Here is a 15,775-nt window from a genome sequence, read left to right as displayed (position 1 = left end):
AAGAATTTAGACACTTTACGAATATCATTTATATACAGTACAAACAATTTGGGACCTAACACAGAGCCTTGTGGAACACCACAAGTTACTTTCATTAGATCTGATTTAACATTGTTTATTTGTACATATTGATATCTGTCATCAAGGTAACTTTTCAACCAGGATAAAGTTATTCCTCTTATTACATATCTTTCCATTTTCTGCATTAATAAGCTACGATCAATAGTGTCAAAAGCCTTTTTTAAATTTAAGAACACTCCCACTGTATATTCATCATTATCCATTTGAAGTGAAAATCTCTTCCATTTCCATCACCGCCATTAATGTTGACCTATTTGCTCTAAAGCCATACTGATGTTCACTCAATAATTTGTGTTTATCTATACATTTATCCAGTTGATTTACAAATAATTTGTTCATCACAAACTGGGCTAAAATATTATATGAGCTACATGTATGTACATGTTTGTATTTTTGAGAGAAAAATGTTTATGCGTGGTTTTTAAAAAAGCTAAATTTTAAGTCACTGATATAAGTCCACAAAACCCATACTAAACATGTTTTAACAAGACTTTTCTAAACAGAATCTAGTAGTCTAGAGTTTTTTTCTTTAAAATGATGTGAAAATCATCCTGCCTACTCATTCACAAAAAACAATATATTGATTTAGAAATTGTAAGACACCTTTTGTTTAGAGGGGCCGTATGCGAGAAGGATTGATTGATAGCTAGCAAACAATGAGCTGCATAATGAGCTGCATAATGAGGCAGAAATGTGATAGGAAACCACAGTAAAGAATGTGAGGACAAATGTCTACATGTTTGTTTGAGGTTTATTAAGAAGTTAACAATATAATCAAAATAGAAATGAAGGTCAGTAGGACATTTTCAGTTTATTTGGAAACAAGCTCTATTCAAAAACTTAACTTGTATAAGAAACTTATAAACAACAGAGCTGTACACTACATGTGGCTTATGTTACCATATAACTTTATGTCCAAAAAGTGTGAATATGTTTTTCCACTTCATAGTTTTGTACTGATGAGAGGGATGCAGACCTGTAAGAGAGTTATGAACAGCTGTTAGCATAAATTGTCCACAGAAATACCCTTATATACATAACTGATGGGTAAATGATAGCACTACATTCAGATAAACTATCATGTACATAAACTAAATTTAGAACATCTCAGATAAACATCTGCAGTGATTAGTTTTATAAAAAGCTGTTTTCAGATGACTGTTTTCAGATGCCCATCCCCTTATCGTCTAGCTTTGGTTTATAACGCGTTTCTGTAAGCGAGTATGAACTTTAAAAACACATTGCATATGGCGTCCATGTGCGTGAGCTCAGGAAAAACGGTACTCTCTTTACTTCAATGCAGATTATATAAACAGGCATTATTTGTTTTCGATTATAATTAGCTTGTTTCAAAAAAGACATTTCAGGCTTTCTTTGGATATGTGTATCAGGTTTGTGTGACGAGTATTTGCGGAGTTTCAATTGATTTTTGTAACGTGTTTTGAGAGACAGCTGGCGGAGACAGAAATGTCTGAATGCACACCCTGTTTATTTTAAGTATTTGACAAAAACACAAAGATCTGTTGTTGTTGTGAATGTACACATATTAAAGAAGACCCTTTAAAGTTTCAAATGATGTCAAACACGTAAGTGTATGATTATTAAGGATGGAGTATTTTAAGTTGATTCTGCTATAAGGAGAATACATGTCAAAACACGTCCCCGCCTTTTTGGACCCCTGGGGGTTAAATGTTAGAAAAATAAATCAATTTTAAGACATCTTCAGGGGTGCAAACTTGTCACCTTTTGGTGAAATTTGCCGTTTTTGATCCAAAATAGGTCATTCTTGAGATTCGTCTAGATTAGGAATGCTAAACAATTAATCGCGATTAATCGTTAGCAGAATAAAAGTTTTTGTTTTCATCATATATGTGTGTGAACTGTGTATAATAAATTTGTATAAATAAATGTACACACATCCATGTATATGTTTTAGAAATGTTTACATGTGTATACACATTTGTATATTTATGTATAATTTATATTATATATAAATATAAATACTTAATATATACATTTTTTTTTCTTAAAATTATACATGAATGTGTTCATATTTATATATATATACATATTTATTATACACAGTTTACACACATATGTGATGTAAACAAAAACTTTTATTCTGCTAACGATTAATCGCGATTAATTGTTTAGCATCCCTAGTCTAGATCCGATTTTTTTAAAATGAGGGGTGAGGGGGGTCTGCCACAGGGTAGCAGTAAATGAAATTATGAAAATCATGTCCAGCTATTGTGGTAATGATGTCAGTTTGGCGGGTTATGTTTTACAATTTATAGTCACCTCATTTTCTGCCGAAGTTTAAGCAGTCTGCAGATTGAGCGCACACACTTAACTCGTAGTATTTTCTCATTCAATGTTATGTTCCCACGTCACGTTGCTGTGCGCGTGGTTATAAAAGCTTAACGTTTGTACACCGCAGTTTTAAATTAAGTGATTTTAAGCCGTTGAAACACAAACAACAGTGCTATATGCGCTATATACCTGTTTCTGTTTGAGAGGAGCCTGGAAGCCGCGTATCCGCTTCTCATTAAGCTTGTGAGTATTTTTGCCGCTGTATTAGCCTTTAATACACACATGCATCAAAATTCCCGGTTTTTGCAAGTATCCTCATAAACACGACAATTCAGGGCTTAAGAGAAAGTAAACAGCTAAAAGAGAAAATGCATGTGTAACAGTATATTAGATCCGGAGTCGGACTTCGGTCTTAAAGGGGAAGTTACCTATTTTGCTCCTGTCTTTCACTCGTGTTAATCAAACAGTATTGTAAAAAAAATCTCTCACTTCTCTTAACTAAATCACTTTTCTACCTTTAATAACATTTGTATGTCGAATTGTACACGAGTTTGATTCGAGTTGCTCGTTCAGGGTTCATATTCTGTATTAGAGCTATGACTGTGGAACAGAAAAAACCCTAAATTATTTGTTTATGTGTACTACTAAATAATAATAAAAATGCAAATTTCTGTAACACTTTATGAAAAATGAACATTATATTGAATATAAGCATTTAAGTAATTGGTGTTAGTAATTGATGTTGCATTAACTACTGCTAACAGTTTCAAATTGGATTTAAATTAAAATGCTAAAATAAAATTAAAATGCTAAAATTTATTTACAATAAATAAATTACAAATTATATTATGTATGTATGTATGTCATGTATGTATGTATGTCATACATACATGTATGTTCATATATATATATATATTAACGCTTGTGTCTTCGTCACCTTTTTCACCCCTGATGAGTTTGCACCCCTGATCTTGCCATACCAAAAGTTGACGTTTCTGTAGAATGACCCTTAAATCATGGGCGAGGCTAGCCCCTTTTTAGGGGTGCTTCAGCAAGTTACTGAACATTAGTAATTAGTTAATTCTTTTAAAAGTAATTGAATTACTCTACCAGTTACTGTATAACAAAAGTAATTAGTTACTAGGGAAAGTACATTTTAAGTTACTTTTATGTCTGCTTTTTTAATGTAAATATGAAAAGTACTGAACAGTCAAACAATGAAATGATATGGATGGGCTATTTAACATCTAAGACTCTAATATATCACATACTGTAGGAGCCTATTTTGCTTTAGATACAGCCTTTGAATATTTTTGACAGAAATTATCTTGATATATAAGCTTAGTTTATTTTTGTATGTCATTTAGACCATTTAGACAAATATTCTGTATGTTTAAATTAAAAATATATAATGTGTTAAAATTGTGTACTGTCTCTTTAAGAATTTGGAGACAATTGTGTCAACGTGTCATATTTTCTAAAAAAATTAGAATTTTTCTGATTCCATATTTATTTTAATAAGTCAGAAACGTCTCCGATGTGTCCTGCTGACAGGCTTTGTAAAGCTTGCTACGGGCATGCGCTCTTTGGAATACAGTGGAGTCGCACAGTTTTCTTAAGCGCATCTGTGATTTTTAAGATATTGTTTGTATATTTTTTATGTTTTATTTAAATGATACACAAGATTAAAGGAAGATATTTAATCAGAAAACAGAGTACGTGGATTGTTTTGTTGGATACAGAGCGAGTGAAACTTTTTTTGATCCACTTCAAATGTTGACTAGTATATTAACATTTCTCAGATTTATTGCTTTTGTGGATCACAAATGCATGTTGATTTCATACTGGGATTGCTTGGCAAAGATAATTTACAAACATGAGACCGGCTGGATTATGACTTGCGCACAATTTTTAAACAAAGGTATGTTGTCCTGTTAAGATTTTTCATGTTTATTCTATATGCGCTGTCGGCCATGATGGAGTTTAATGATCCATTCCGCTGCCCACCACGGTCCTGCGATGTTAGACCAGAAATGTCTTGTCTGAAGTGTTATTTTTTACAGAATAGAGTAACGCGAGTAACAAACAAATTTTTAATTTCAGTAATTGTAATTGCGTAACTTGATTTAAAAAAATACTTTGTTACATGCTCGTTACTGCTAAAAGTAGTGGAATTACAGTAACGCGTTACTTTGCATCACTTAGCCCGACCGTCATCCAGCAGGAAACACACGCAGAGTGAAAACGTTATAAGTGTTGTGATGCAACTTTTTTCCGCTGATCGCACGCACGTCTCAACAAACGGTCTGTGCGTTGTGCTGGATGCAGAGTGCTCATGGGAGTTGTAATTTCCAAGTGTTGCATTGCGCATTGTATATCATTTCACATAACTTTCAAGAAAACTACAATAAAAAAATTATATTCAACCTGCCAAAGTGGCTAGTGGGATTGGCTGTCTTACCCGCCACAGCCGAAATCTACCCGCATTTGGCGGGTTGGCGGGTGTTAATGTCAAGCCCTGGTTATGTTTATAATGAGCGAGTACATCATTAATCGATCTTTAAAGCCGTGTTTTTGTCTTATCCTGAATCACCATAGTACACTTATAAGTGTTTATTTTTCGGACTATTTTAGTCCAGCGGATCGTCGCAGATGCAGAGTAGCACCGTACCTGAGTAGGTTAATATGAAGATTAATATGAAGGGGATAACGTTTTTAACCCTTAGTGCAGGAGTCACATGTGTTTGTTTTAGACATATAGGGGCTTTTTACACCTGGTCACTTCATGCTTTTTCTCTGATGGGATAGCTATAAAGACGCAGTGTAAATGACCTCCGAAACGTTTTCGAGATGCATTTAAATCCGATCGCTCAAACCACTTCAGGAGGTGGTCTGGGACACATTTCAGATAAAACTGGACAAGTATAAATACATCTGGTTGATTAAACCATTAATGTCAGCGCTTTACTCCTCCCATACGTAAGAACGTCACCCGGAATTTAGCCGGCAAAGAGGAAAACAAACAAAGACGACATGCTTATTGCTCTATGTAGTGACGACAGCGGGTAAAAAACTCTTTAGAACCAATAAAAAAGCCCAATGACGAACTCCAATGATATTAAACAAAGAAATACAACTTTGAGAGACAGTTTTGTGAACGCTTTTCCTCGTCATGGACCTGTACATTAAATAATCGCGCCTCCGTCACTCTCCTGCTGCTGTATTGCAGGCTCCAGCTCATGCCGAGCAAGGAGACGCGTGTCCCCTGTCCAACATACAGTACAACATACAGTAAGTGCCGCCTTTTGTTGCATAAACATAGTCGTAAGTTTTTTAAGGCGGAGTAATGAATAGTGTATTTGCATTTTGCGCGGTAGTAGAAGATCGGATTCATATCAGTTTTCACAAGACGCATTTATGTGGCCAAATGTGAATGGAACAGTTTTAACAAATCAGATAGATAGCTATCCGATCAGAGAAAACACATGAAGTGACCAGGTGTAAAAAGCCCCATAGTAAAGGTAATGGTTCAATTAAAGGACTGTTAAAAGAAAAGCTGTAAATTAACAAACTATTAATAAACCTACCATATGTTGTAGGCATAAAAGATATAAATTAGTAGATTTGTCATTTTGACAACTGCTTAAAACAATACACTGTATATTCACATAAAACCATACTTGAGACTTCAATATGGCATTAATGGCAAAACAGTGCTAACTCGCCATTAATCAGAAATAAAAAGGTTGGCAAAAAATGCATCTCAAAATTTATCAGATTGATGCTTTAAAATATGTAATTTTAAACATTTTCTTACAGGGGAGCATGCCCCCAGAGCCCCCTAGAGGGGTAATATCCTTCTCATCTTTTTCACCCCTGATCCGTTTTCATGCCTGAAAGGTCTCCAACCCCCCCCCCCCAAAATAAATCAAAGTGCTCAGTACCCCTAAAGCTCTAACCCTAGAATTGCCTCTGCCTTATATGTTAATTTTACACAAAAATATCTGTAAAATTTGTAGTCATTTATTTAGTTTTTTTCAACTCTAAAAAACACCTACAGTAAGTGACATTAGGATATTTTATTAATTTGCTTAAATTATTTAGCCATTGAATATTTTTTACAGTGTATTCAGTAGCAGTTCACTTCTGCATATTTGTTGAATTAACATCAGCAGCAAATTGTACCAAAGTTCACATTAACCGTACCCCAGACCACCCTTTTTAGGTGGACTTGGGAACTATTTGTGGGTGTACACCTAAGTTCAGAAAACAGTGTTCACAACATACATACATACAAACAAACAAACCAAACTGATGTTAGTCAAACCTGGGTGTAAGCTAAAAGGGCAAGTGTGAAAACAACCAAACTGTACCATAAATTTTGTTTCATAAGGGGTACCCTATCAATATAGACTAGTGTGGCCTATTAGATTAATCACTCTAAATTCTGCTGGGATTTAAAAACAATTCTGGATAAATAGTGGACATAACACTGTTGGGTTAATAAATAAACCTATGCTGTGTTGTTTGGGGTTTACCCAACCACTGGTTGAAACAACCCAGCGTAGATTTATTTATAGCCCAACATGTGTTCTTCTGTCCAATATTTACCCAGCATATCCAGGGCTGGTTTAAAGTTATGTTTAAATAGACCCCTGTATTTGCTGGTTACTGAAACGCCAAGACAGGTAAAAGTGTCGCGAGCTTCTTTTAGTTGGTATGCCTCAAAAGACATCTGTCGAGCATGATCATTAATGGGGAAGAGCAAACTCTTAGTAAGGTTGATTTTGGAGCCTGAAATGTCTCCAAACCTAGATATAATTTCTAATGCTTTAGGAATGGAGGTGCAAGGATCAGAGACCAGGTCTTCCGCATATGTAGACAGTTTATGATTTTGCCCCCCAAACCCCCGACAACACCTGCAAGCTCCTCAGCATTCCTAAGCGCAACCACTAGAGGTTGAATCGCGAGGTCAAACAGAAGAGGGCTCAATGGACAAGCCTGTCTTGTCCCCCGGCCTATAGGAAAATAGCTGGAGATTATTTTATTAGTACGGATGGAGGCCTGCGGGGTAGCATACAGGATCCTTATCCACGAACATAAAGCCGGTTCAAAACCAAACCTCCCCAAAGTTGCAAAAAGATACTTATATTCAATCCGGTCAAAAGCCTTGTGAGCATCGAGAGAGAGCAAAACCTCTGATGTAGATGGAGTTTCCTGGGGAATAAAGAATATTAAAAAGCCTTGGTATATTAACAAAAAGCTGCCGCCCAGTAACATAAAACCAGTCTGATCTGGATGGATCCCTGTATGCATAACAGGCTCCAATCTACTAGCCAGAACCTTGGTCAAGATTTTATAATCGCAGCAGAGTAGACTCACAGGCCTAAATGACTCACACTTTAGAGGGTCCTTCCCTTTCTTAAGAAGGACGGAAATAGTGGCCTGGATTATTGTAGGAGGGAGAGACTTACGTTCCAATGTCTCAGTATATACGTTTTCTAAAAGAGGGCTTAGTTTAAATTATTTATTTATTTTATTCAATAGGGAAGGCATCTGGCCCCGGAGCTTTATCACGCTTCATCTTTTTAATTGCCAGGTCAATTTAATCTGCCGAAATATTACTATCGAGATCTACCCTGTCTTGTCGGCCTACAGTTGGAATTTCGAGACCAACGAACAACTGAGCTGACCTAGTACTATCACAATTTTCAGTGGTATAAAGGTCTTCATTAAATTTTCCAAATTGTTTATTTATGACCGTCTTCAAGTTAATGCTTACATTATACGATATTATCTGACCAAGTTAATAACACTTTCATTGCCTCCCACAGGTTAGAGTGGCTTGTCTGGTGATTGGTTTTTTTCTAGAAAGAAGTCAATTTGGGCGGATAGGAAGTTGACAAATCTTCATCTGACAAAAGACTTAACTTAGCACCCTTTTCTATACATTACATAAGTAATAAGCTCGCTTATCATGTTGATTCATAGCCGCAGCAAATTCTGCTGCTTATGCTATCTGTGTATGAGTTCCATAAAACATGTTTCAAAAGTTGTTTGCTCGAAATAGCTTGTAGGAAAAGATTGTTACCCATCTCTAGTAGCCTCTGTTTCAGTGCATTTCAGATTGTGCCGTTTTGAGGTGGTCATTACATATTTATGAGCTGCTGCTCCTTTGATCAAGCCCAGCTACTAACGTCATGTGCGCATGCGCAATTTTATCCCAAGCAGTGCAGACTGTATTATTATTTGATATATATTATTATTAACGGTTTATGTATTGCCAACAGACAAATCAAGCAAAAAAGTATCACGCAAAAAAGTATCACTAATAAGTACATTCCAGGAGAAGAAACTCATGATGACACATAAAGATTCCAGAGTAAATTGTGATGTAGCAGTCTCAACAATACACTCATTTTCCCTGGACAACGCTAACATATTCCCGTCATAAAACCTTTTCAAATGCATTATTTTCACAAATTACAGAAATTAAGACCCAGCAGGGGATGTATACTGCTTGTGGACAGCATGCTAATTGCTAGAAGCTAGTGGGAGGTCTGCCGTATCTTGAGAAAGTGATAAGAGACTTGGGGGTACGTTAGCCTCGTCGGAAAAACTGGGTCGGTAAGGCCTGGTCTTGGTTAGTTTGGCAAAACACTATAACTTAGTAAGTTAATGTAGAATTGTAAAACAAAGCAGTTAAATATATTTCTTTTAACTTTCGAAAAGTACAGTAGCTGGTCACTGTCTTTGCAGGAGAAAACACCCTGCAAACTAACTAGCATAGCGGTAAGGCACCTCGTCGTTCTCAATGGCAAATGACTGCTAAAATATAAACTTAACTTCTTACCTTTATGTTGAGATAACGATCGCGAATCCAATCCAGTCTGTTTCAGATGTGTGAATAATCCATGAAAGTCCAATAAAATACATCCAATGACCATTTTTTTTATCCACAAATGCGTCTTATCCGTAAAATATAGATAGATACATAGTCTTATTTTGCATGAACGTCTTGTAATATTATAATATCGCCTACAATCTGAGGACTATTTGCGTCGTAACAAATTGTATATGAGATTACACTTTAGGTTCCTGTAAACACATAAACACAACAGAAACCTGTATCTCACTCAAAACAGCATGGATGGATTTTTTTCCAAGTTTGTATGCATGTGGAAGCACCAGAGACAGAAAATAACACCCCAAAACCCAGAAGTGAGTTTTTCATAATATGGGGACTTTAAAGGCGCTCTAAGCGAATAATGTGCGACGTCACTTCCTGTTGATGTTTGAACTGTTTTCAAACAGACAGAGCGTAGCTAACTCCTCCCCCTCCCCCTCCCTTCCGTGCTTTCATGAACGCGCCCACCCCCCACCCCCAAATCCTTCTTGTCGTTTATTGGCTGGAATACTTTGTTTTGTTTTGTGCTGGCTAGGTTTGGCCATTTGTTGATATTGCCGTTTGTGAAGCCTGGGCTGTCTACAGAGATCGCGTTTTTTTACAGTTTGATCAGCGGACAGGCAGCAAGCAGATAGTGAGGAGATGTTTTCGGTATGTAACAAAAAATGTTTTATGGTCTAAAACGCTTCAATTCGCTTAGAGCACCTTTAATGTAAAGCTGCTTTGAAACAATTACCAATTGTGAAAAGGGCTATATAAATACAATTGAATTGAAAGTCAAAGAAGAATTTAGCTTTATCCCAGTTTGGAGCATAAACGCAGACCAGTACTACTGGTAAGTTAGATGTCCTTGAACGATAATTAACCAACCATCTTTATCTTGAATCGCATTTTTTTGTATAAATTGCACTTTTCCTTGTCAAGCAGGTGTGTCTCAGTTAAGAATGATATCTCTGTTTGCAGCTTTGATAGATGGGAGAACACCTTACTACGCTTCACTGGGTGGTTAAGCCCTTTTGATATTCCAGTTTGTAAATTTAGTGTTTGGCCGCCCTGAACCACTAAGATTAGGGATTGCAATAATATCTGAACTGACCTGACAGCAGCCTGCCTTGAAACAACCTGATCACAAAACCCTTTCACAAAGACTGATCTCTGTTTAGACATTGTGTAATGAAAATTAATGATAAAAAACATGAAAAAACAAAAAATACAAAAACACAAAATCAAACACATCAGTCACAAAACCCCATTGCTGGCCTCTCCCCAAACGAAAGGGTGCATACTCCCCCAGTCGTACATTATCGCACAACATAACCAAGCTTGTTGGCTAGTTTAATTTCTGCTCTTAGCTGGTCAACCTGGTTACGAATTTCAGCGGATTGTGTCTCTGCTTTGGTGAGCAATTCAGTCCTCAGCTCGGCGATTGCTAGGAGGATGGCCTCATGTCAGGGTCTATGATCAAGTACGGCGTCTGGTACAGTGTTAGCCTCTGGGCTAGCCTTGGAGCTCAACCTTGTATCAGGCGCTTTCCGGGGTTTTTAGACATTTTCAGCAAATGTTAGATCAAAATGTCAAACCTGGTGTGACGTCTTGTCTACCATAATGAGTGTGACTCAAGGTATTTACATTAAATTGCTGCATCTATATTTCTTCATAGTGTTGGCGAGGAGCTCCATAAAAACACGTCCTCACATGGTGCTGCTCAGACCGGAAGTCTCTATTTTAGTAAATTCGTGGTTACTATTTACTACAAATAAAAGTTAACTATTAAACTATTTTTGTTATTTAAAGAAAATAATGAATTTCTTTTTATCTTTAGAACACAGGAGTTACTTGAAGTATGAATAGCATCACTTTTATTTTTCATAAAATAAACATGGTTACTATGGCTATCCTGCAAGGGTTTGAAGGGAAAAGCAACTTAAAATTGTTTGGCTTTTGCTATTGCATGGCTTTAGAAGTTTATAAATATAACGCAAGTTGTTTTGATTACTTTAATGATGTTTATCTTGTCATTTTGACAGCCCCTTTCTTATGTCATCTTTGATTGTAAAAGAGCAGAATAAACAGAATAAAGATAAAGTTAGGGATAAAGGAAAGAAAGTTATGTGGGTTTTGGACAACATGATGATAACGTTAAACACCACAATGGACAAATTTTATTTTTGTAAACTGTGAACCTTTAAGAGCAGTTGTCAGTTAATATGCCCTTGTGTGTTCATTTTTTACTCTGTATGATAATAGGCATTTAGAGTACCAGGATTTCAGGGCCAGCTGGGATTCATTACCTCTATGTCAGACAATTTCTGTGGCTCATGCAGTCGTCTACGAATCACGGCCGATGGAAACCTGAAGGTATCTGAATGTAGTTTGTATGATGTTCTTTAAGGTCAAATGTCAAGTTGTTGGTTTGTTTTGATGTCTCTTTACTGTAGATTTGTGTTTTATGTGTATGTCTGTGTTTGCTTTAGGTGTGTTTGTTTGGGAACTCTGAGGTATCCTTGAGGGATTGTTTGCGTTCTGGAGCATCTAAAGAGGAACTTTTGCACATCATAGGGGCGGCAGTGGGGAGGAAAAATAAACAGCATGCAGGTACACACAAACTTTATTATATCATTGTGTTCTCATTTTAACACTTTTTCAACTCCTAAAAGTACTTAGACACACATATCTCAGATAAATGAGAAAAAAATAAAAATTGTACAATAAAATTGTACAACTTTATCAATGTATTTGTAGATCTCCTATTTAGTAACGCACATACAAGTTCACTAGTCACAGTTACTCGGATCTTACTCATGTCTAATCTTGTTTTGTTTAGTTTTTCTATAAGTTGGAAGTATATGATAATGCTCACTCCTTTTTTTTAGGGATGAATAATATATCTCAGATGAAGAACAGGCCGATGATCCTCATTGGTGGGTGATGTGGCTGTACGTAAAACATTTTAACTCTTTGCTTCTGCAGTTCTCTGGATTAAATATTAAACCAAATTCGCTCATGTAACAGGCAAATACACTGGTAGAAATATTATATCAGTAGATTTTCATCTTGAATACATTTTCAATAGATTTTTCAGTTGCAAAACATCTGATATAGCAGTCTATATTTAAACTAGATATTAATCCTGGATAGTCTCTACAACCAAAAAAGAACGTTGAAGCCTCTTGATGTATAGATGCCTAAAATTGTTGAAGTTACCACATTACCAGATACATAATTTATTAGGCATACAAAATATTCAAATAACTTTGACTGTGATGTGTGACTCAAGAAACAAAATACAAATGAAAGATTAAAGCTGCAAGCAGCAATGAAAGGGCCCTCGCACCCGATGGCCACCGCCAGCCGATGGACTTAGCAAAGCAGTGAACAGTGGGAGATATGCATTTAACTGGGTAAATATAGGAGGAATAGGGCAATGTTATTTTGCAGCTGGAGGCGCAATAACTAATACTTAATAATGTACATAAATGCTCTTAGTCCTAGAGTCTTAGTAAACATTAATTAGAGCACAGATTGAACACTGTGGGCTCTATCTTGCACCCAGCGCAATTGACTTTGTCAGTGACGCATGTATCATTCGTATTTTGCGCCGGCGCACAGCGGGGTTTTTCCCTCCACAGATGCACGTCAGCAAACTAGGGAATGAACTTGCGCTCCCTGGGCGGTTCAGCGCAAAAAGGAGGCGTGTTGCGGCGCAAACCATCTCTTATGCTATTTTGCAGTTTCAAAAAACAATTGCGCTACTAACAAAAAAAAACTAGTCTAAAGTCAGTGGCGCGTTGCGCGTGGTTCATTATGCTATTTTAAGGGCGCGCCATGCTTGACCATAATGTATAGCGTGCACAACGCGCATACACTTTGCATCTAATCTACACAGATGCAACAGTTATTTTTGCAAATCATAAATTGCTACACTTAAAAATATTAATACACGAGATAAGGGGAATCATAGTGGTGAGCATTGTGGTGATAGTTTTTATTTATTCTCATGCAAATAACGAGAAAAATATTTTCATAACTTTGTTGTGTGGCTGTATTACGTTTATTTTATGTAAATAATAGTTAAAATGTTTTCATAAGAAACCTTAATGTATATGAACTTGATTTGTAAGAGTACTTTGGGGTTGGACCTTGCTTGCGTTTCTTGGGTCCGATTTCAAAGCCCCCAAACCCTTTCAGGGTTGAGGGTGGATGCAGCGATGTCCTCTGCTGGCGTCAGGTCATGTGTAGGCAGATCCACCTCCCGTTACACGGCGTGCCCGATTTATGCTGGCAAAATTGGGATTTACAAGAACGTCGGTCTCCTCGGCTGTGAACCGCTCCTGGCGTGTGCCTGGTAAATCCGTTATAATAATAGCAACCCGCCATGGAACTTGCGCCCTTGCGTTTAAAGGGAATGTTGGATAGCGTTCTGATTGGTTTATTTGACGTTACGCCCAAACCACACCTATGAATAATGAACCTACTTCAGACCAACCCCTTATTGATTTGCGCCCGGCGCATGAGTTATTTCTCATGCCGGGAAAATAGCAACAGCGCCCAAGATCCGCCCACAAACTCACTTGCGCGTTGCGCTTCGCACTTGCGTTTCAGATCGTTAAAATAGGGCCCTGTATGTTTAAGCTAATGTAAAACATGCCTGTTCATGATGCCAGTAGGTGACGCTATGACTGCAACTGAATATTACCATATTGATGTGTTCAGTCCAGGACTCTTATCAATCTTTTAAATAGAGGCAGACATTGCATACACTGTAAAAAATAATATGCCCCATCTACTCAATAAAATTGTGGCAACAGATTACAAGAAATATCATTAATTACATTCAACAAATCAAAATTGATTTAGATTTACTCTATAAACTCCTTAATATTAACATATTCAAAAAGACAAACTGCAATTTGCAATTAAAAAATTTATTAAAATTTAAACAAAAATATTGGGTATACTAGACAAAGATCTAGCACTATACAATAAAAAATATTATGCCATATCTACTCAATAAAAGTGTGGCAACAGATTACAAGCAATATCATTAATTAAATTCAACAAATAAAAATTTAGTTAGAATCACTCCATAAACACCTTAATAGTAACCCATTCAAAAAGGTTAACTACAATTTGCAATTAGAAATTAGCTTAAATTTAAACAAAATATTGGGTATACAGGACAAAGACCTAGCACTATACAATAAATACTATTCAATTATACTATTTTAATTTAACATCATGAGTTAAAATGTATCCATTAATATTACTATTAGTAATAATGAGTATTATATCTGATTTTAGAAAGACAGACAAAGATTAATCAATTCTTATTTTATTGCAGTCAAAAGAACATGAAAGCATCTCATTTTTAATGCTGTATTTGTAACAGTGTAAACTTCAAAAAGTATTTTACACTGAAAAAAAAAATCCTTTCAATTTACGTAATTTTAATGTGTACATCGGTCCCACATAATCCGATTGTGTTAAACCAACATAATTTTCCTCATTTAATTTTTATGTGTCAGACCAAAACATTTTAATTGTTTCAAGTAGTCTAATATAAATATGTTGACTCAAAGTGCTATTTCTCTTTACTATAACACATTTATTTTGTAATGTTTAAGTAATTTTATTATGTAAGGGGACTAGATTTTCATCTGTAATTCCAACATGCTTTTTTAATGCTTATATTATGGGATTATGTAACTCTAAAGCAATTTCATTATGTTTCTGGAACCAGAATAATCATCCATAATTATCCAAATGTTATTTATTTCTTTTTTAAATACAAAATACATTTGCATTGGCATAAAAAGCAAAGAGTTTTAAACAAAAGTTTAGTGATATTGAGGCAAACCACTGCTTTCAGATCATCAATTCATTTAAATCACTACACATTAATTCAACAACAGTCAATAACTATTACAACAATCAGCACATGCAGTACATACAAAGGGGCAATTTCCCAAACAGGTTGTAGATTAATCCATGACTAGGCCCTAGTTCCCTTTCAATACGGTTCACTTCGCATTGCGTCAGTTAGCTGACGCTATGGGGGGGAAACTCCTGTTTACTCCGTGACTGAAGCCTATTGGTTAACGTCTGTACAAAGTACAGACCAATGACGTTTGAACCCGCGCGCGGGAGGAACGCGTCCCTATATAAGTGCGGTTCAGTCGTCAGGAGCTCATTATTTTCTCCTTCAGCGCGAACCTCTCGCTGCTCCGAAGAAAAAGAAGAAGCCTTACCTCGCCGTTGACAAAAGCCCTGCAGCGGAGTCCAGGCCTAGCGTCTTCCCCTGCCGTTTTCCGGCTGAGAACCGAAGATAGCAGAGTCCAGGTCTAGCGTCTTCCCCTGCCGCTTTCCGGCCGAGAACCGAAGATAGCCTTCGCTTGCCGTGGTACGAGCCCTGTGCAGCGGACACACGCCTGACGAGGTCTCCCCTGCGGCCGCCCGGTAAGATCAATATTTTTA

At 36.5% G+C, this 15,775-nt stretch overlaps 1 protein-coding gene across 17 annotated transcripts in view; it reads left to right on the top strand.

Annotated features, from left to right (window-relative positions):
- The window catches only part of mocs1 (molybdenum cofactor synthesis 1), a 269,565-nt gene that overhangs the window by 213,005 nt on the left and 40,785 nt on the right, over positions 1–15,775 (top strand). For 11 of the 17 annotated variants that reach the window (XR_012335344.1, XR_010544482.2, XR_012335342.1 and 8 more), the window contains 3 exons: positions 11,549–11,659; positions 11,776–11,896; positions 12,175–12,237. Coding sequence is in view for 12 of the 17 variants with exons in the window: in XM_065288726.2 (XP_065144798.1) it covers positions 11,549–11,659; positions 11,776–11,896; positions 12,175–12,230 (288 nt within the window). In the remaining 5 variants the exon portion in view is untranslated. The remainder of the gene's footprint in view (positions 1–11,548; positions 11,660–11,775; positions 11,897–12,174; positions 12,238–15,775) is intronic. The other 6 variants (XM_073812498.1, XM_073812499.1, XM_065288723.2 and 3 more) reach the window with 1 other exon arrangement.

Source organism: Paramisgurnus dabryanus, chromosome 17 (assembly GCF_030506205.2).
Source record: "Paramisgurnus dabryanus chromosome 17, PD_genome_1.1, whole genome shotgun sequence".
NCBI lineage: Eukaryota > Metazoa > Chordata > Actinopteri > Cypriniformes > Cobitidae > Paramisgurnus > Paramisgurnus dabryanus.
Note: the sequence above shows the minus strand (reverse complement) of the source record. Positions and strands in the feature narration are given on the sequence as shown.